General features: G+C 53.8%; 1 protein-coding gene across 2 annotated transcripts in view; it reads left to right on the top strand.

Annotated features, from left to right (window-relative positions):
• LOC140404074 (neuronal pentraxin-2-like) overlaps positions 1-22,612 on the top strand; it is a 51,259-nt gene extending 28,647 nt beyond the window's left edge. Inside the window, exons 2-5 of one of the 2 annotated variants that reach the window (XM_072492449.1) lie at positions 12,124-12,349; positions 14,694-14,938; positions 15,866-16,045; positions 19,676-22,612. In XM_072492449.1, the coding sequence (XP_072348550.1) occupies positions 12,124-12,349; positions 14,694-14,938; positions 15,866-16,045; positions 19,676-19,909 (885 nt within the window). In that variant the 3' untranslated portion in view covers positions 19,910-22,612. The remainder of the gene's footprint in view (positions 1-12,123; positions 12,350-14,693; positions 14,939-15,865; positions 16,046-19,675) is intronic. The other variant, XM_072492450.1, reaches the window with a different exon arrangement.
• Positions 22,613-22,855: the final 243 nt, after the last annotated feature.

Here is a 22,855-nt window from a genome sequence, read left to right on the forward strand (position 1 = left end):
GCCCATGAAGCCATCTTATACCTCATCACTTGCGAGGACATCCCGTTTAATACTCAGGCAGATTGTTCATTTATGGGTCATGAGGTCAGCATTCCGCCCACCCCAATCATGATTAACAATGTCTTGTTTCAGAGCCTGTGCTAGAGACATGACAATAGCAGATATTTTTTAAAAATGTTAAATAAATTTAGAGTACCCAATTCATTTTTTCCAATTAAGGGGCAATTCAGCGTGGCCAATCCACCTGCCCTGCACATCTTTGGGTTGTGGGGGCGAAACCCACGCAGACACGGGGAGAATGTGCAAACTCCACACGGGCAGAGACCCAGAGCCGGGATCGAACCCGGGTCGCGGTGCCGTGAGGCAGCAGTGCTAACCATGGCGCCAACGTGCTAACCACTGTGCCCATGAGCATAGCAGAGAGAACAGGCTTTGCTGTTTTGGGCTTGTCACCCCAGTAAGCTGCCTTGGGAGAGAGAGGGATGAGATAGAATGACAAACAGACAGAGAGACGAATCTATGATATTCAATAACGTTCTTAGGATTTTTTGTAAAGTTACAGAGCAATAAACCCTATACCAGAAGCTTACGCACATATCCTTGCTGAACACTCCCACTGTAGTGTTGAGGTAGTGCTGCACTGTCAGATGGTCAGTACTGAGGGAGTGCCGCACTGTCAGATGGTCAGTACTGAGGGAGTGCCGCACTGTCAGAGAGTCAGTACTGAGGGAGTGCTGCAGTGTCAGAGGGTCAGTACTGAGGGAGTGCCGCACTGTCAGAGAGTCAGTACTGAGGGAGTGCTGCACTGTCAGAGGGTCAGTGCTGAGGGAGTGCTGCACTGTCAGAGGGTCAGTACTGAGGGAGTGCTGCACTGTCAGAGGGTCAGTACTGAGGGAGTGCTGCACTGTCAGAGGGTCAGTACTGAGGGAGTGATGCACTGTCAGAGGGTCGGTACTGAGGGAGTGCTGCACTGTCAGATGGTCAGTACTGAGGGAGTGCTGCAGTGTCAGAGGGTCAGTACTGAGGGAGTGCCGCACTGTCAGAGAGTCAGTACTGAGGGAGTGCTGCACTGTCAGAGGGTCAGTACTGAGGGAGTGCTGCACTGTCAGAGGGACAGTACTGAGGGAGTGGTGCACTGTCAGAGGGTCAGTGCTGAGGGAGTGCTGCACTGTCAGAGGGTCAGTACTGAGGGAGTGCCGCACTGTCAGAGGGTCAGTACTGAGGGAGTGCTGCACTGTCAGAGGGTCAGTACTGAGGGAGTGCCGCACTGCCAGAGGGTCAGTACTGAGTGAGTGCCGCACTGTCAGAGGGTCAGTACTGAGGGAGTGCTGCACTGTCAGAGGGTCAGTACTGAGGGAGTGCTGCACTGTCAGAGGGTCAGTACTGAGGGAGTGCTGCACTGTCAGAGGGTCAGTACTGAGGGAGTGCCGCACTGTCAGAGGGTCAGTACTGAGGGAGTACCGCACTGTCAGAGGGTCAGTACTGAGGGAGTGCTGCAATGTCAGAGGGTCAGTACTGAGGGAGTGCCGCACTGTCAGAGGGTCAGTACTGAGGGAGTGCTGCAATGTCAGAGGGTCAGTACTGAGGGAGTGCTGCAATGTCAGAGGGTCAGTACTGAGGGAGTGCTGCACTGTCAGAGAGTCAGTACTGAGGGAGTGCCGCACTGTCAGAGGGTCAGTACTGAGGGAGTGCCGCACTGTAGGAGGGTCAGTACTGAGGGAGTGCTGCACTGTCAGAGGGTCAGTACTGAGGGAGTGCCGCACTGTCAGAGGGTCAGTACTGAGGGAGTGCTGCACTGTCAGAGGGTCAGTACTGAGGGAGTGCTGCACTGTCAGAGGGTCAGTACTGAGGGAGTGCTGCACTGTCAGAGGGTCAGCACTGAGGGAGTGCCGCACTGTCAGAGAGTCAGTACTGAGGGAGTGCTGCACTGTCAGAGGGTCAGTACTGAGGGAGTGCCGCACTGTCAGAGGGTCAGTACTGAGGGAGTGCCGCACTGTCAGAGGGTCAGTACTGAGGGAGTGCCGCACTGTCAGAGGGTCAGTACTGAGGGAGCGCCGCACTGTCAGAGGGTCAGTACTGAGGGAGTGCTGCACTGTCAGAGGGTCAGTACTGAGGGAGTGCCGCACTGTCAGAGGGTCAGCACTGAGGGAGTGCCGCACTGTCAGAGGGTCAGTACTGAGGGAGTGCCGCACTGTCAGAGGGTCAGTACTGAGGGAGTGCCGCACTGTCAGTGGGTCAGTACTGAGGGAGTGCTGCACTGTCAGAGGGTCAGTACTGAGGGAGTGCTGCACTGTCAGAGGGTCAGTACTGAGGGAGTGCCGCACGGGCGGCCTGTGGGGTCCTCGGGGGGGGGGGGGGCGCGGGGAACCTGGCCCCGGGATGTGCCCCCACGGTGGCTTGGCCCACGATCGGAGCCCACCGACCCGCGGGCGTGCCTGTGCCTTGGGGACAGTCTATTCCTCCGCGTCAGCCACTGTGGTCCTCCGTGATGGGCGACGCGGAGATGAACCCCCATGCGCATGCGCCAATTCACGCCGGCTGCCGGATACCCTTTGGCACCGGTTGGCCTGGCGCCAAGCCCCTACCGTGCCGGCCGGCGCGGCGCAAACCACCCCGGCTACGGCTAGCCCCTGAAGGTGCGCAGGATTCCGCCCCTTTGGGCCGGCCCGATGCCCGAGTGGTTCATGCCGCTCCATCCCGCCTGAGTGGCCGGCCCCACCCATTCCCGCAGAATCCCGCCCATAATCCCATTCCATTTCAGACAGAAATGAGGAGGAATTACTTGTCTGAGACGGTCGTGAATCTGTGGATCTCTTTGTCATGGGGAGCTGCTGGGGCCGGACAGAAGTATGTTCAAGACAGATTTTTATTTAGTCAGGGGATCAAGGGCTCTGCTGTCAAAGTGAAGTTGAGGATTCTTGTGGGGGAGTCTCTGCATCTCCTGTGGTGTATTTTGTGGCTGTGGAAGGGGGCAGGATTTTGTGGGCCCACCGCTGTCAGTGGGGTCTCCCAACGTCTGCACCCTTCGCTGCTGGGGGCCCCGAGGAGGAGTGGTCTCCGCCGACAGACCCCGCCAGCGGGAACATCCACAAATTGCTGCCCATCGTGTCAGATCAGTCACGGTCTCCCGAATGGCGGAGCAGACAGTTCAGCTCCTACTTCTTATGGTCTAAACCGAGGACACGTATGCCTCTCAGGTGGATGTAAAAGATCCCATGGGAATTTTCCGAGGAGAGCGGGGAGATCACGCTGGTGCTGTGGCTGATATTTATCCCCTGATCACGGGACTCTTTATTGCGTTGTGGTTTGTGGGATCTGTACAGACTATAGCCGACATGATTCCCACATCACAATAGTGACTTCTGTTCCGGAATAGTACTTCAGTGGGGATACAGTACTCTGGGACACTGAGGTAATTTCAGCTCTCTACATCCAGGCCTTGTTTGTTTCAGTGATGATGCTGCAGTGAGGTTGGCCTGAAAATACAAACAGACGGGCCTGTGCCAGGCTGTGGACAGAGTTTTGTGTTGAGAGCTCCACTGAGTCCATCTGTTGTGCCCAGGGGTCGAGTTGATGCAGGAAACATTCCCGCTGTCGCTCTGCGTGGCCCAGTTCACTGAGGAGACAGTTCCCAGTTGCTGTGGTTCAGGCTTAACATTTCACACACTCGAACCAGACTCTGCTGTTATAGAATGAAGCAGATATCCACCGCCCCCCCCCGCCCGGCACATACCCCGCCCTCTGACAGCTCCACCCCTCCGACAGATACCCCCACTCTGACAGATACCCCACCCTCCGACAGATACCCCACCCTCCGACAGATACTCCCCTCCGGCAGATACCCCCACTCCGACAGATACCCCACCCTCCGGCAGATACCCCCACTCTGACAGATACCCCACCCTCCGACAGATACCCCCACTCTGACAGATACCCCCACTCTGACAGATACCCCACCCTCCGACAGATACCCCCACTCTGACAGATACCCCACCCTCCGGCAGATACCCCCACTCCGACAGATACCCCACCCTCCGGCAGATACCCCCACTCTGACAGATACCCCACCCTCCGACAGATACCCCCACTCTGACAGATACCCCCACTCTGACAGATACCCCACCCTCCGACAGATACCCCCACTCTGACAGATACCCCCACTCTGACAGATACCCCACCCTCCGACAGATACCCCGCCCTCTGACAGCTCCACCCCTTCAGCTGATACCCCCCCTCAGGCAGACACCCCACCCTCCGACAGATACCCCCACTCCGATAGATACCCCACTCCGACAGATACCCCCACTCCGACAGATACCCCCTCTGACAAATACCCCCCTCCGACAGATACCCCACCCTCCGACAGATACCCCCCTCCGACAGATAACCCACTCTCCGACAGATACCCCCCTCCGACAGATACCCCCCTCGACAGATACCCCCCTCCGACAGATACCCCCCTCCGACAGATACCCCACTCTCCGACAGATACCCCCCTCCGACAGATACCGCACTCTCTGACAGATACCCCCCTCCGGCAGATACCCCGCTCTCTGACAGATACCCCCCTCCGGCAGATACCCCGCTCTCTGACAGATACCCCCCTCCAGCAGATACCCCGCTCTCTGACAGATACCCCCCTCCGGCAGATACCCCGCTCTCTGACAGATACCCCCCTCCGGCAGATACCCCGCTCTCTGACAGATACCCCTCTCCAACAGATACCCTCCTCGGACAGATACCCCCTGCTGACAGAAAACACGCTCTCCGAGAGACAACCCACCCTCCGACAGATACCCCACTCTGACAGATAACCCCCTCCGACAGATACCCCACTCTCTGACAGATACCCCACCCTCCGACAGATACCCCACCCTCATAGAGAGGGTCAGTACTGAGGGAGTGCTGCACTGTCAGAGGGTCAGTACTGAGGGAGTGCCGCACTGTCAGAGGGTCAGTACAGAGGGAGTGCTGCACTGTCAGAGGGTCAGTACTGAGGGAGTGTCGCACAGTCAGAGGGTCAGTACTGAGGGAGTGTCTCACAGTCAGAGGGTCAGTACTGAGGGAGTGTCACACTGTCAGAGGTTCAGTACTGAGGGAGTTCCGCACTGTCAGAGGGTCAGTACTGAGGGAGTGCTGCACTATCAGAGGGTCAGTACTGAGGGAGTGCTGCACTGTCAGAGGGTCAGTACTGAGGGAGTGCTGCACTGTCAGAAGGTCAGTACTGAGGGAGTGCTGCACTGTCAGAGGGTCAGTACTGAGGGAGTGCCGCGCTGTCAGAGGGTCAGTACTGAGGGAGTGCCGCACTGTCAGAAGGTCAGTAATGAGGGAGTGCTGCCCTGTCAGAGGGTCAGTACTGAGGGAGTGCTGCACTGTCAGGGGGTCAGTACTGAGGGAGTGTCGCTCTGTCAGAGGGTCAGTACTGAGGGAGTGCCGCACTGCCAGGGGGTCAGTACTGAGGGAGTGTCGCTCTGTCAGGGGGTCAGTACTGAGGGAGTGCTGCACTGTCAGAGGGTCAGTACTGAGGGATGTCGCTCTGTCAGAGGGTCAGTACTGAGGGAGTGCCGCACTGTCAGAGGTGTCTTTCAGGTGAGGGATTGTTTCCTCTTGTGGGTGAGTCTAGGACCGGAAGACATTACCCCACTCTCCGACAGAAAACCCACCCTCCGACAGATACCCCACCCTCTGAGAGATACCCCCCTCCGACAGAAAACCCACCCTCCGACATATAACCCCCTCCAACAGATACCCCACTCTCCGACAGATACCTCAACCGACAGAATCCCGCTCTCTGAGAGATATCCCGCTCTCCGACAGATATCCCGCTCTCCGACAGATACCCCACTCTCCGAAAGATACCCCACCCTCCGACAGATACCCCCACTCCGCCAAATGCCCCCCTCCAACAGATACACCACTCTCTGACAGATACCCCCTCCGACAGATACCCCACTCTCCGACAGATACCCCCCTCCGACAGATACCTTACCCTCCGACAGATACCCCACTCTCCGACAGATACCCCACTCTCCGACAGATACCCCCCTCCGGCAGATACCCCGCTCTCTAACAGATACCCCCCTCCGACAGATACCCCACTCTCCGACAGATACCCCACTCTCCGACAGATACCCCCCTCCGGCAGATACCCCGCTCTCTGACAGATACCCCCCTCCGGCAGATACCCAGCTCTCTGACAGATACCCCCCTCCGACAGATACCCCACTCTCCGACAGATACCCCACTCTCCGACAGATACCCCCCTCCGGCAGATACCCCGCTCTCTGACAGATTCCCCCCCTCCAACAGATACACCACTCTCTGACAGATACCCCCTCCGACAGATACCCCACTCTCCGACAGATACCCCCCTCCGACAGATACCTTACCCTCCGACAGATACCCCACTCTCCGACAGATACCCCACTCTCCGACAGATACCCCACTCTCCGACAGATACCCCCCTCCGGCAGATACCCCGCTCTCTGACAGAAACCCCTCTCTGACAGATACCCCCTTCTGACAGAAAACCCACACTCCGAGAGATACCCCACTCTCCGACAGAAAACCCACCCTCTGACAGATACCCCACCCTCTGAGAGGTACCCCACCCTCCGACAGAAAATCCACCCTCCGACAGAAAATCCACCCTCCAACAGATACCCCACTCTCCGACAGATACCTCGACCGACAGATATCCCACCCTCCGACAGATACCCCACTCTCCGACAGATACCCCACTCTCCGGCTGATACCCCACCCTCCGACACATACCTCGTCCGACAGATATCCCGCTCTCTGAGAGATATCCTGCTCTCCCACAGATACCCCCCTCCGACAGATACCCCGCTCTCCGACAGATACCCCGCTCTCCGACAGATACCCCACTCTCCGACAGATACCCCACTCTCTGGCTGATACCCCACCCTCCGACAGATACCTCGTCCGACAGATATCCCGCTCTCTGAGAGATATCCTGCTCTCCCACAGATACCCCACTCTCCGACAGATACCCCACATTCCCACAGAACCCCACCCTCTGACAGATAACCCCTTCTGACAGAAAACCCGCTCTCTGAGAGATACCCCACCCTCCGACTGAATACCCCCTCTGACAGATACTGCCTCCGACAGATATCCTGCTCTCTGACAGATACCCCCCTCCGACAGATACCCCTCTCCAACAGATACCCTCCTCCGACAGATACCCCACTGTCCGACAGATACCCCACCCTCCGACAGATACCCCCCTCTAACAGATACCTCCTCTGACAGATACACCCTCCGACAGATACCCCACCCTCCGACAGATACCCCCCTCCGACAGATACCGCACTCTCTGACAGATACCCCCCTCCGGCAGATACCCCGCTCTCTGACAGATACCCCCCTCCGGCAGATACCCCGCTCTCTGACAGATACCCCCCTCCGGCAGATACCCCGCTCTCTGACAGATACCCCCCTCCGGCAGATACCCCGCTCTCTGACAGATACCCCTCTCCAACAGATACCCTCCTCTGACAGATACCCTCTACTGACAGAAAACACGCTCTCCGAGAGACACCCCACCCTCCGACAGATACCCCACTCTGACAGATAACCCCCTCCGAGAGATATCCCGCTCTCTGACAGATACCCCACCCTCCGACAGATACCCCACTCTCTGACAGATACCCCACCCTCCGACAGATACCCCACCCTCTGAGAGAGGGTCAGTACTGAGGGAGTGCTGCACTGTCAGAGGGTCAGTACTGAGGGAGTGCCGCACTGTCAGAGGGTCAGTACAGAGGGAGTGCTGCACTGTCAGAGGGTCAGTACTGAGGGAGTGTCGCACAGTCAGAGGGTCAGTACTGAGGGAGTGTCTCACAGTCAGAGGGTCAGTACTGAGGGAGTGTCACACTGTCAGAGGTTCAGTACTGAGGGAGTTCCGCACTGTCAGAGGGTCAGTACTGAGGGAGTGCTGCACTATCAGAGGGTCAGTACTGAGGGAGTGCTGCACTGTCAGAGGGTCAGTACTGAGGGAGTGCTGCACTGTCAGAGGGTCAGTACTGAGGGAGTGCCGCACTGTCAGAGGGTCAGTACAGAGGGAGTGCTGCACTGTCAGAGGGTCAGTACTGAGGGAGTGTCGCACAGTCAGAGGGTCAGTACTGAGGGAGTGTCGCACAGTCAGAGGGTCAGTACTGAGGGAGTGTCACACTGTCAGAGGTTCAGTACTGAGGGAGTGCTGTACTGTCAGAGGGTCAGTACTGAGGGAGTGCTGCACTGTCAGAGGGTCAGTACTGAGGGAGTGCTGCACTGCCAGAGGGTCAGTACTGAGGGTGTGCCGCACTGTCAGAGGTTCAGTACTGAGGGAGTTCCGCACTGTCAGAGGGTCAGTACTGAGGGAGTGCTGCACAGTCAGAGGGTCATACTGAGGGAGTGTCGCACAGTCAGAGGGTCAGTACTGAGGGAGCGCCGCACTGTCAGAGGGTCAGTACTGAGGGAGTGCTGCGCTGTTAGAGGGTCAGTATTGAAGGAGTGTCGCACAGTCAGAGGGTCAGAACTGAGGGATTGCTGCACTGTCAGAGGGTCAGTACTGAGGGAGTGCCGCACTGTCAGAGGGTCAGTGCTGAGGGAGTGCCGCACTGTCAGAGGGTCAGTACTGAGGGAGTGCCGCGCTGTCAGAGGGTCAGTACTGAGGGAGTGCCGCACTGTCAGAGGGTCAGTACTGAGGGAGTGCCGCACTGTCAGAGGGTCAGTGCTGAGGGAGTGCTGCACTGTCAGAAGGTCAGTACTGAGGGAGTGCTGCACTGTCAGAGGGTCAGTACTGAGGGAGTGCCGCGCTGTCAGAGGGTCAGTACTGAGGGAGTGCCGCACTGTCAGAGGGTCAGTACTGAGGGAGTGCCGCACTGTCAGAGGGTCAGTACTGAGGGAGTGCCGCACTGTCAGAGGGTCAGTACTGAGGGAGTGCTGCACTGTCAGAGGGTCAGTACTGAGGGAGTGCCGCACTGTCAGAGGGTCAGTACTGAGGGATTGCTGCACTGTCAGAGGGGTGGGAGTGCTGCACTGTCAGAGGGTCAGTACTGAGGGAGTGCCGCACTGTCAGAAGGTCAGTACTGAGGGAGTGCTGCACTGTCAGAGGGTCAGTACTGAGGGAGTGCCGCGCTGTCAGAGGGTCAGTACTGAGGGAGTGCCGCTCTGTCAGAGGGTCAGTACTGAGGGAGTGCCGCACTGTCAGAAGGTCAGTACTGAGGGAGTGCTGCCCTGTCAGAGGGTCAGTACTGAGGGAGTGCTGCACTGTCAGGGGGTCAGTACTGAGGGAGTGTCGCTCTGTCAGAGGGTCAGTACTGAGGGAGTGCCGCACTGCCAGGGGGTCAGTACTGAGGGAGTGTCGCTCTGTCAGGGGGTCAGTACTGAGGGAGTGCCGCACTGTCAGAGGGTCAGTACTGAGGGAGTGCCGCACTGTCAGAAGGTCAGTACTGAGGGAGAGCCGCACTGTCAGAGGGTCAGTACTGAGGGAGTGCCGCACTGTCAGAGGGTCAGTACTGAGGGAGTGCTGCACTGTCAGGGGGTCAGTACTGAGGGAGTGTCGCTCTGTCAGAGGGTCAGTACTGAGGGAGTGCCGCACTGCCAGGGGGTCAGTACTGAGGGAGTGCCGCACTGTCAGAGGGTCAGTACTGAGGGAGAGCCGCACTGTCAGAGGGTCAGTACTGAGGGAGTGCCGCACTGTCAGAGGGTCAGTACTGAGGGAGTGCTGCACTGTCAGGGGGTCAGTACTGAGGGAGTGTCGCTCTGTCAGAGGGTCAGTACTGAGGGAGTGCCGCACTGCCAGGGGGTCAGTACTGAGGGAGTGTCGCTCTGTCAGGGGGTCAGTACTGAGGGAGTGCCGCACTGTCAGAGGGTCAGTACTGAGGGAGTGCTGCACTGTCAGAGGGTCAGTACTGAGGGAGTGCTGCACTGTCAGAGGGTCAGTACTGAGGGATGTCGCTCTGTCAGAGGGTCAGTACTGAGGGAGTGTCGCTCTGTCAGAGGGTCAGTACTGAGGGAGTGCCGCACTGTCAGAGGTGTCTTTCAGGTGAGGGATTGTTTCCTCTTGTGGGTGAGTCTAGGACCGGAAGACATTACCCCACTCTCCGACAGAAAACCCACCCTCCGACAGAGACCCCACCCTCTGAGAGATACCCCACCCTCCGACAGAAAACCCACCCTCCGACATATAACCCCCTCCAACAGATACCCCACTCTCCGACAGATACCTCAACCGACAGAATCCCGCTCTCTGAGAGATATCCCGCTCTCCGACAGATATCCCGCTCTCCGACAGATACCCCACTCTCCGAAAGATACCCCACCCTCCGACAGATACCCCCACTCCGCCAAATGCCCCCCTCCAACAGATACACCACTCTCTGACAGATACCCCCTCCGACAGATACCCCACTCTCCGACAGATACCCCCCTCCAACAGATACCTTACCCTCCGACAGATACCCCACTCTCCGACAGATACCCCACTCTCAGACAGATACCCCCCTCCGGCAGATACCCCGCTCTCTGACAGATACCCCCCTCCGACAGATACCCCACTCTCCGACAGATACCCCACTCTCCGACAGATACCTTACCCTCCGACAGATACCTTACCCTCCGACAGATACCCCACTCTCCGACAGATACCCCACTCTCCGACAGATACCCCCCTCCGGCAGATACCCCGCTCTCTGACAGAAACCCCTCTCTGACAGATACCCCCTTCTGACAGAAAACCCACCCTCCGACAGATACCCCACCCTCTGAGAAGTACCCCCCACCGACAGAAAACCCACCCTCTGACAGAGACCCCACCCTCTGAGAGATACCCCACCCTCCGACAGAAAATCCACTCTCCGACAGATAACCCCCCCCAACAGATATCCCACTCTCCGAAAGATACCCCACTCTCCGACAGATATCCCACTCTCCGAAAGATACCCCACCCTCCGACAGATACCCCACTCTCCGACAGATATCCCACCCTCCGACAGATACCCCCCTCCGACAGAAAACCCACCCTCCAACTGATACCCCACCCTCTGAGAGATACCCCACTCTCCGACAGAAAACCCACCCTCCCACAGAAATCCCACCCTCCGACAGATACCCCACTCTCCGACAGATACCCCACTCTCCGGCTGATACCCCACTCTCCGACACATACCTCGTCCGACAGATATCCCGCTCTCTGAGAGATATCCTGCTCTCCCACAGATACCCCCCTCCGACAGATACCCCGCTCTCCGACAGATACCCCGCTCTCCGACAGATACCCCACTCTCCGACAGATACCCCACTCTCTGGCTGATACCCCACCCTCCGACAGATACCTCGTCCGACAGATATCCCGCTCTCTGAGAGATACCCCACCCTCCGACTGAATACCCCCTCTGACAGATACTGCCTCCGACAGATATCCTGCTCTCTGACAGATACCCCCCTCCGACAGATACCCCACATTCCCACAGAACCCCACCCTCTGACAGATACCCCCTTCTGACAGAAAACCCGCTCTCTGAGAGATACCCCACCCTCCGACTGAATACCACCTCTGACAGATACTGCCTCCGACAGATATCCTGCTCTCTGACAGATACCCCCCTCCGACAGATACCCCTCTCCAACAGATACCCTCCTCCGACAGATACCCCACTGTCCGACAGATACCCCACCCTCCGACAGATACCCCCCTCTAACAGATACCTCCTCTGACAGATACACCCTCCGACAGATACCCCACCCTCCGACAGATACCCCCCTCCGACAGATACCCCCCTCCGACAGATATCCCGCTCTCTGAAAGATATCCCGCTCTCTGTCAGATACCCCGCTCTCCGACAGATACCCCACCCTCCGACAGATACCCCACCCTCCGACAGATAACCCCTTCCGACACGTACCTGACTGCAATTGGCAGCCACAGGGTCAGCTTACAGTAGTTTAGGAGATGATCCCATAACGTGATGTGGACTGAGCCGCAGGGAGGCTGCTGATGCTCCCGTGTGCAGGCAGTTACCTGGGATGTCCACCTGACCAATAACCATTGCTTCCTCCTGCGTGTGATTACAATGCTGCTGATTGCTCCCTTATTCCCTCTCTCCCGGGGAGCAGGGGGAGCTGCTGACTTGGGGCAACGCTTCCTCGACGTTTGCTCTCTCTGGCCAACCCCGGGATCACATCTACCTGAAGATCCAGGAACTGGAAGCTCTGCTACTCTCCAAACTCTCTGAACTGGAGAAGGAGCGATCCTCACTGCACAACAAGGGTGACCGACAGAGGCATCGCCTGGAAGAACAGCTGGAGGCCCTTCACCAGCGCATCGAGAAGCTGGAGAAAGGTAAGGCTCAGCACAGGTGAAAGGTTAAAGGTCAGGGTGTCATGCGGGAGATAATCGGGCTGGTTCCTGCTGGCCCACATTGAGACACGGTGGGCTTGTCCCTCTGGATTGAACGGAAGCAGATTAGATCCATCTCCTTCAGCAGTGACTACAAACCAGCTGGAGTTGAAGACGCAGTTTATTACACCCCAGCTCACTGTGTGCCTGCCTTTATTCAGAGCTGACTGGCTCAAGGAAAAGCTGTCATTGAGCTGCAGGGGAGCTTGGAGAGATGAACAAAACTACCAGGAACAGTGTAGAATTGAAGGTTTTAAAAGATGGACTTAAAGCTTAAAACAATGCAGGGATTAGGAGTGAGAAAAGTACAAGTATCCCTCCAACAAATCTTTCTTTGGCCTGGGTCATGATCCTTCCTAGCCTGCCCTGCTTTTAGAAAATAACATTAAAATTCCCCCTAAAACCTGCTCCAGTCCCACAACCCTCTGAAAATCCCGCATTCCCCCAACTCTGGCCAGTCGTGGATCCTCCGCTTCCTTCAACCCAATGGTTTCAGGAGAGAGCTTCGGGTCTCTCTCGACTGGCCACCAATGGTGGAGTGTTTCGAATTGGAGGAAGTTACAAAGATCTCGGAGGGTTTCATAGAATCCCTACAGTGCAGGAGGAGGCCATTTGGCCCATCGAGTCTGCACCAGCCCTCTGAAAGAGAACCCTACCTCGTCCCAAGCCCTCACCCTTTCCCCGTAACCCCACCTAACCCGTTGGACCCTAAGGAGCAATTTAGCACGGTCAATCCACCTGCACACCTTTGGACAGTGGGAAGAAACCGGAGCACCCGGAGGAAACCCACGCACACACGGGGAGAAAGTGCAGACTCCACACAGACAGTGACCCAAGCCGGAATCGAACCTGGGCCCCTGGTGCTGTGAGGCAGTGCTAACCGCTGTGCTGCCGTGTCGCCCCAATTATTGGGTTGTAGGGCGAGGTGACAGAGATGGGGCACAGGGGGAGTGAGGCTGTAATCTGCTGCTTTATTTGGAACTCAGTGGGAAAAATTCTACTCTTTAGCATTAATAAGCAATGTTAAAGCTCGCAGCTCCTCTCTCAACACCTGAAAGTTGGAGGTTTGTAAGTGGGGAAACTTATTTTCACAGTCCCATTGCAAGGTTGAAATACGTGAGCAACAATCTCCCCAAACAGTAATCTGACAACAATCAGATCGTTCATTTTAGTGATACTGGTTGGAATTTAAATATTGGCTAGGATGGCGCAGTGGTTTGCACTGCTGCCTCACAGCGCCGAGGACCTGGATTTGATCCCGGCTCCGGCTCACTGTCCGTGTGGAGTTTGTACATTCTCCCCGTGTCTGCGTGGGTCTCACCCCCACAACCCAAAAATGTGCAGGGTAGGTGGATTGGCCGCGCTAAATTGCCCCTTAATTGGAAAATAAATGAACTGGGTGATGGGTGTTCTGGATCACAAACTGGTCACCAACACTGGAAGTGGTGCAACTCTATTTTATTATAAGGTTAACTATATTAACAGACTTGAACTGTGGGTAAATACGATACCAGCTTTAACTATAGACCTTCGCCTAGTCCTAACCAGGTGATGCACTCAGCACAGGGTGAATGTCTGTGTTGCAGGCTGTGAGCTCTGTGCTCTGAGCTGGCTGCTACTAGAATGAGCGGGAACTCTCCTGTCCCTGTCTTTATAGTGCGTGTGCTCTCACTGGTGATTGGCTGCAGTGTTGTGTATGCTGATTGGTCCCACTGCATGTCCATCAGTGTGTGTCTGCACCATGATATACTGGTGTATATTATGACACTGGGTACTTTAAATTTAAAAAAATATATTGGCCAGGGGTCAGTATGGGAAATTCTGCTGCTCTTTGAAATGTTGCGCTGGAAAATTCTGCTCCTACCCGAGAATGCTGAAGGAGCCTTGGTTTAACATAGAATCATAGAATCCCTAAACTGCAGGAGGAGGCCATTGGGCCCATCGAGTCTGCACCAACCCTCTGAAAGAGCACCCCACCTCGGGCCACTCATCCGCCGAACCCGCACACCTTTTGACTGTGGAAGGAAACCGGAGCATCCGGAGGTAACCCACATGGACACAGGGACAATGTGCAGACTCCGCAAGGCTGAATTGAACCCAGGTCCCTGGTGCTGTGAGGCAGCAGTGCTAACCACTTGAAAGCCGGCACCTCTGACAGCGCAGCACTCCCTCAGCTCTGTGTGGGTGGTGTCAGCCTGGACTTTGGGGGCATAGATCCATCACCTTCTCACTCCGAGGTGAGCGATCGGAAAGGCTAAAACCAAGCATTTTTATTTCTCCCCGACAGAGACGGCAGTGTATAAATTGCAAGAAGGTTACAAAATCTCATTCCCAGTAAGGACGAACTACATGTATGCGAGAATGAAGAGGAGTCTACCTGAGCTGTACACACTGACCATCTGCCTGTGGGTGAAGTCTAAAGGGACAGTGGGGATTGGAACACCATTCTCGTATGCAGTCCCTGGGCAAGCAAATGAGATGGTTCTACTTGAGTGGGGGAAGAACCCAATCGAACTGCTGATCAATGACAAAGTAAGTATTGAATTCTTTGGTAATGAAGCTCATAAATTAACATCTCTGGCTGACAGACAGTCTCGGCTGGGCCATTGCGCAGGATGTTATAATTGGTCTGAGCACATTGATTAGGGGAGAAGAAACAGCCATTGATCGATTCCTGGTCCTGAAATTAACTTTTTCATTGGTAATTATCAGTGAGGAAGGCCATTGATACATTTAATTTCATCCACCTTGAGTATCACATGTTTAGATTGGTGTATATTGGGGAAATTGATGTTTATTAAGGATGATGGTCGACAGTGTGCAGGGCTGGCCTGGGGAGGGCAGTGAGTGGCCTTTGAGCAGTGCCCAGTAACACCTCATGCCGTGTGGGAGAGAGAGGAAGGGGGCTGGGTTTATTCTGCAGCAGCAAGGGCTGGTCCTGGAAACTCAGCCAGTCACGCACGCTGAGCATCATCCTTCCAATTGACTCAAATTTGTAGCTTCAGAATAATTCCAACCCTGGGAGAGAGAGAAGAGGGGAGGGGGAGAGAGAGAAGAGGGGAGGGGGAGAGAGAGAAGAGGGGAGGGGGAGAGAGAGAAGAGGGGAGGGGGAGAGAGAGAAGAGGGGAGGGGGAGAGAGAGAAGAGGGGAGGGGGAGAGAGAGAGAAGAGGGGGGGAGGGAGTGAGAGAAGAGGGGGGGAGTAGCGGGGAGGGAGGGAGAGTAGCGGGGAGGGAGGGAGAGTAGCGGGGAGGGAGGGAGAGGGAAAAAAAAAGAAAGGATGATGGTCGTTTCTGGGGAAATTATTTACTGAGAATATTGCTGTTTATTGGGGAGTTCAATATATTTCAGGAATATTGGCTGATCCATGGAGGGATTGCAGTTTATTAGGGACGGTGGCTGCTTATTGGGCAGATTTCTGTACACAAGCAAGGGAGATACAATAATTGTTGTGTTTGTAGGTAACCCGTCTCCCGTTGGAGGTTAAAGGTGGCGAATGGCACCATGTGTGCATTACCTGGACAACCAGGGATGGGGTCTGGGAGGTGTACCAGGATGGCAAGCAAAGGGGATCAGGAGATAACCTGGCTCCATGGCACCCAATCAAACCAGGAGGCACTCTCGTCTTTGGCCAGGAGCAGGTAGGTACCAGGAAACCCATTGTTAACCCAGCACCGAGACGTGAATTAAGAACATAAGAACATAAGAACTAGGAGCAGGAGTCGGCCATCTGGCCCCTCGAGCCTGCTCCGCCATTTAATGAGATCATGGCTGATCTTTTGTGGACTCAGCTCCATTTTCCGGCCCGAACACCATAACCCTTAATCCCTTTATTCTTCAAAAAACTATCTATCTTTATCTCAAAAACATTTAATGAAGGAGTCTCTACTGCTTCATTGGGCAAGGAATTCCATAGATTCACAACCTTTTGGGTGAAGAAGTTCCTCCTAAACTCAGTCCTAAATTTACTTCCCCTTATTTTGAGGCTATGCCCCCTAGTTCTGCTTTCACCCGCCAGTGGAAACAACCTGCCCGCATCTATCCTATCTATTCCCTTCATAATTTTATATGTTTCTATAAGATCCCCCCTCATCCTTCTAAATTCCAACGAGTACAGTCCCAGTCTACTCAACCTCTCCTCGTAATCCAACCCCTTCAGCTCTGGGATTAACCTAGTGAATCTCCTCTGCACACCCTCCAGTGCCAGTACGTCCTTTCTCAAGTAAGGAGACCAAAACTGAACACAATACTCCAGGTGTGGCCTCACTAACACCTTATACAATTGCAGCATAACCTCCCCAGTCTTAAACTCCATCCCTCTAGCAATGAAGGACAAAACTCCATTTGCCTTCTTAATCACCTATTGCACCTGTAAACCAACTTTTTGCGACTCATGCACTAGCACACCCAGGTCTCTCTGCACAGCAGCATGTTTCAATATTTTATCATTTAAATAATAATCCCTTTTGCTGTTATTCCTACCAAAATGGATAACCTCACATTTGTCAACATTGTATTCCATCCGCCAGACCCTAGCCTGCTTTCACCCACCAGTGGTAGACACTTAGCCTATCCAAATCCCTCTGCAGACTTCCAGTATCCTCTGCACTTTTTGCTTTACCACTTATCTTAGTGTCGTCTGCAAACTTGGACACATTGCCCTTGGCCCCAACTCCAAATCATCTATGTAAATTGTGAACAATTGTGGGCCCAACACTGATCCCTGAGGGACACCACTAGCTACTGATTGCCAACCAGAGAAATACCCATTAATCCCCACTCTTTGCTTTCTATTAATTAACCAATCCTCTATCCATGCTACTACTTTCCCCTTAATGCCATGCATCTTTATCTTATGCAGCAACCTTTTGTGTGGCACCTTGTAAAAGGCTTTCTGGAAATCCAGATATACCACATCCATTGGCTCCCCATTATCTACCGCACTGGTAATGTCCTCAAAAAATTCCACTAAATTAGTTAGGCACGACCTGCCCTTTATGAACCCATGCTGCGTCTGCCCAATGGGACAATTTTAATCCAGATGCCTCGCTATTTCTTCCTTGATGATAGATTCCAGCATCTTCCCTACTACCGAAGTTAAGCTCACTGGCCTATAATTACCCGCTTTCTGCCTACCTCCTTTTTTAAACAGTGGTGTCACGTTTGCTAATTTCCAATCCGCCGGGACCACCCCAGAGTCTAGTGAATTTTGGTAAATTATCACTAGTGCATTTGCAATTTCCCTAGCCATCTCTTTTAACACTCTGGGATGCATTCCATCGGGTCCAGGAGACTTGTCTACCTTTAGCCCCATTAGCTCCTTGGTGATAACAATCATCTCAAGGTCCTCACCTGTCATAGCCTCATTTCCATCAGTCACTGGCATGTTATTTGTATCTTCCACTGTGAAGACCGACCCAAAAAACCTGTTCAGTTCCTCAGCCATTTCCTCATCTCCCATTATTAAATCTCCGTTTTCATCCTCTAAAGGACCAATATTTACCTTAGCCACTCCTTTTTGTTTTATATATTTGTAGAAACTTTTACTATCTGTTTTTATATTCTGAGCAAGTTTACTCTCATAATCTATCTTACTCTTCTTTATAGCTTTTTTAGTAGCTTTCTGTTGCCCGCTAAAGATTTCCCAGTCCTCTCATCTCCCACTGATCTTTGCCACTTTGTAAGCTTTTTCCTTCAATTTGATACTCTCCCTTATTTCCTTAGATATCCACGGTCGATTTTCCCTCTTTTTACCGCCCTTCCTTTTTGTTGGTATAAACCTTTGCTGAGCACTGTGAAAAATCACTTGGAAGGTTCTCCACTGTTCCTCAACTGTTTCATCATAAAGTCTTTGCTCCCAGTCTACCAATAGACCAGTCTATTGTCTTTCGATGGCAGAGCTGAACTCTTTTGGACAAGTGACATGTGGCCCACAGTTTTCCTTCTTATCGCCTGTTGTTGACCTTCTGACCAGGACAGTAACTCAGTTTAGCTGCCTCTATTCAACTGGAAATGGGTAAATCTGTGCCGATTACAACAGGACAGAGACTCCGAAACTCCAGCTGTGAATATTTTGCGCCAAGACATTGGTTCGTCAGTCAGTCCCAGCCAATTTGTTCAGCATTAACTGACACCACACTCTGATCACCAATACCTCCCAGTCAAGATTTACTATTGGAAAAACATCTTAATCAACCAACTGCAGAATCAACCTTCGTTTTACAGAGAGAACTTCAACTCAGTCTTCTGTATTAAAGAGTTTACCTCACAACAATCAAATTAATAAAAACTCCCTTGCTCTCTTTTCTTTCCTCTATCTCTCCCTCACCCCTCTCTCTCCTTGTCCCCTTCTCTCTCTCCATCTCTCCCCCAACCCCTCTCTCCTTTGCCCCTCCTCTCCCTGTCCCCTTCCTCTCCCATCTCCCCTTCTCGCCATCCTGCCCTTCTGTCATCTCCCCATTCTCTCCATACCCCCTTCTTTCTCTACCCCCTTGTCTCCATCCCCCCTTCTCTTAGTCTCCCCCTCTCCCCCTTCTTTCTCTTTTCCTTTTCTCTCTCTCTCTCCTCCCTTCTCTCTTGATCCTTCTCTCTCTTCCCTCCTCTCTCTCCCCTCTATCTGCCTCTCCCCTCCATCTCTCTCTCCCTTCCTTCTCTCTCTCTCCCCCACTCCCTCCTCCCTCTCTCTCTTTCTCTCTCATCAATCCTGCCCGTTTCCATCCCTTCCCTTGCTCTGTCACTATGCACCCAACAATTTTTAAAAATAAATTTAGAGTACCCAATTCATTTTTCCAATTCAGTGGCAATTTAGTGTGGCCAATCCCCCTACCCGGCACATCTTTGGGTTGTGGGGGCGAAACCCACGCAAACACGGAGAGAATGTGCAAACCCCCCACGGACAGTGACCCAGAGCCGGGATCGAACCTGGGACCTTGGCGCCGTGAGTCTGCAGTGCTAACCACTGCACCACCGTGTTGCCCTGCACCTAACAAAAATAAAATATTTTGAACTGTTGATTGATAGAGTCGGCTGGAGGGGGCGAATGGCCTGTGCTCATTCCTAACGTTATGTGACGGACAAAATCCCTTCCTTGGCCATGACCAACCCCTGATGTGACCGAGCTGGATCTTGGGATCTGCCTATGTGATGGGCTAAAGCCATTTGCAGCCTGTGCTCTGTATTCAGGGGGCTCTGGGTCTCCCAGGCTGTATCTGTACGTTTTACATCAAACTGGCCGAGATGTTGACACCAATCCATTTTTTTCTACTGTGCAGGATGTGGCTGGGGGCAGGTACGACGCTACACAAGCCTTTGTCGGGGAGATGGCAGAATTCAACATCTGGGACCGGATTCTGAGTGCAACCGAGATCCAGAACATCGCCAACTGCTCCTCCAGCATTTTGGGCAATGTCATCTCCTGGGATGGCAGCAGCATCGACCTGTACGGTGGGGCCACAAAGTGGCCTTTCCAGAGATGCAGCGAAAGCAAAGACTTGGGGGAGAATTGACCTTTCGTCCCTGGTCTGAGCTTCACCGAGCCAGACATGAACCAAAGCAGCTTCAGCAATCTTCACATTTCTCCAATGTGGTACAGGCACCTACAGGGGGCAGTAAACTGGGTAGAAGCGGACGGGGGGCTGGGTGAACTGACCTCTGAGTGGCTTAATTCACCTGTACAGCCCAACCCCAATTCAGTGAACAGAAATCACCACCATTCGGCCCGCATCCTGAGAGAAAACCTCACCCAATCCAAAGGACAGACCCGCTCTCAATATCCTCCCTGTGGATTTCCTGAGAGCTGCTCCCAGCGAATGGCAAATTCCTGGAGTGTTTGGAAAATGAGCCCCTGTAGGCACCGGTACTGCATCTTATACCATTCCAGTAATTATAGCAGCTCACCCAGTCCCGGAGTGGACCAATGTGCTGGGTGGGTGCGGTGGGTGAGACCTCCTCTTGCTATGCTGGGAAGGTCTCATTCTCCGAACTCTTCTGATATTTCCTGACTTTTATTTATTTTGTACATAGGAAATCTTACATTTCGTTCTTTGGCCAAAGTAGAAAAATAAATCACCAAGGTACCAATTCTCATTGTGTGCACTTCGCTTCACTTCTCCACGTTTCAGGGGATTGCAGTGACCTTTTAAGGATAAATTTAAAACTTTGATGTTAAACGGCCAACACTGTGGAACATTAGCGACCCAACACTCCCAACTGGAGCCAATAAAACAGGGTGTGCACCAGGAGGAGAGGAGGGGGACATGGGGCGGTTTCTGGACGAGCTGGAATTTCCCCAGATGGAGGGAGCAAAGAGGCTGGCGTTGGAGGAGCCCCTGGGGCTGAGGGAGGTGCTGGATAGTATCAGGGGTATGAAGTCGGGGAAGGCCCCTGGGCTGGACGGGTACCCGGCAGAATTTTATGAGGAATTTGCGGCGGACCTGGCACCACATCTGTTGGGGGCGTTTAATGAAGTGCTGGAGAAGGGGGAGTTGCCGGAGACGATGACGCAGGCAGTAATCACGCTAATCCCCAAAAAGGGAAGGATCCGGTGGAATGTGGGTCGTATTGACCCATATCACTATTGAACATGGATGTGAAAGTATTGGCTAAGTTGTTGGCGGGGAGGATGGAGGATTGTGTCCCGGGGGTGGTTGCAGAAGATCAAACAGGCTTCGTGAAGGGCGGGCAGCTCGCGAGTTATATAAGACGGCTGTTGAATGTGGTGATGAATCCGTTGAGAGCTCTGGTACCGGAGGTGGTGGTGCCCATGGATGCGGAGAAAGCATTTGATCGGGTGGAGTGGCGGTACTTGTTCGAAGTTTTGGCCAGTTTGGGTTTGGGCCGAGATTTGTGGCTTGGGTGCGGTTGCTGTATGTGGCACCAAGAGCGAGGGTGAGGACGAATGATATGAGCACTGTAAATTCTATGATAATCTATGATTAATCTAGGACAAAGGTTCGGCACAACATCGTGGGCCGAAGGGCCTGTTCTGTGCTGTATTTTTCTATGTTCTATGTTCTATGTATCTGGTGTATAATGTCGGTTGAAAGTCCTGTGTGGTGAGGAGGTCTTGTTCAAACTTGTAAGGGCGTGGAATGCCCTGCCTGCAACGTTAGTGGACTCACCAACACTAAGGGCATTTAAATGGTCATTGGATAGACAGATAGATGATAAAGGAATAGTGTAGATGGGCTTTAGATTGCTTTCACAGGTCGGTGCAACATCGAGGGTCGAAGGGCCTGTACTGCGCTGAAACGTTCTATGTTCTATGCGCTCACAAAGCTTTGACTTACACAGGGTTACGAGGCAGGGGTGCCCGCTGTCGCCGCTGCTGTTTGCGCTGGCCATAGAGCCATTGGCGATGGCTCTTAGGGGGGTCGGCAGAGTGGCGGGGGATAATGAGGGGACAGAGGGAGCATCGGGTGTCGCTCTATGCCGATGACCTCTTGATGTATGTTTAGGATCCGTTGGAGAGTATGGGAAGGAACCCTCCGCCTGTTGGGGAGGTTTAGAGGGTTCTCGGGATACAAGCTGAATGTAGGGAAAAGCGAGGTATTCCCGCTGAATGAGCTGGCACAGTGGGCTAATTTAGGGGGGATGCCATTTACGGTCGCGAGGGATAGGTTTAGGTACTTGGGGATTCAGGAAGCGAGGGAATGGACAGGGCTCCATAAGTGGAACTTAACGAAGCTGGGGGAGGAGGCCTGGGAGGATCTTAAGAGGTGGGATACACTGCACTTAACGTTGGCGGGGAGGGTCCAAGTGGTGAAAATGAATATTCTGCCGAGGTTCTTGTTTATCTTTCAGGCTCTCCCGATCTTTATACCAAAGGCCTTTTTTCGGAAAGTGGACACAATCATCTCGGACTTTGTATGGGTGGGGAATGTGCTGAGGGTGGGGAGGACCCTGCTACAGAGGCAGCAGGGGGGGTTGGCGTTGCCAAACTTGCTTCATTATTATTGGGCGGCGAATGTGGACAAGGTGCGGCGGTGGTGGGAAGGAGAAGGGGTAGAGGGGGTTAGGATGGAGGAGGAATCTTGTAAGGGGTCTAGTTTGAGGGCGATGGTGATGGCAGCATTGCCAATGGTTCCGAGTAGGTATTCAGGGAGCCCAGTGGTGCAGTCCATGGTGAAGATATGGAATCAGCTGAAGATTTTAGGGTGGAATGGATGTCGGTGTTAACGCCGCTGTGCGAGAATCATGGGTTTGAGCCGGGGGGGGGGGGGGGGGGGGGTGGTGTGTGTGTGGATAGTGTATACAGGAGGTGGCGGGAGGTTGGGCTGGTCAAGGTGAGGGATGTGTATTTGGAGGAAGGGTTCGCCAGTCTGGAGGAGCTAAGGGAGAGGGTAGAGCTGCCGAGGGGTAGTGAGTTCATGTATCTACAGGTTAGGGACTTTGCAAGAAAGGTCTGGAAGGGGTTCCCTAGACTGCCGGGATACACCCTGTTGGAGCAACTG

This window comes from Scyliorhinus torazame, chromosome 29 (genome assembly GCF_047496885.1).
Source record: "Scyliorhinus torazame isolate Kashiwa2021f chromosome 29, sScyTor2.1, whole genome shotgun sequence".
Lineage (NCBI taxonomy): Eukaryota > Metazoa > Chordata > Chondrichthyes > Carcharhiniformes > Scyliorhinidae > Scyliorhinus > Scyliorhinus torazame.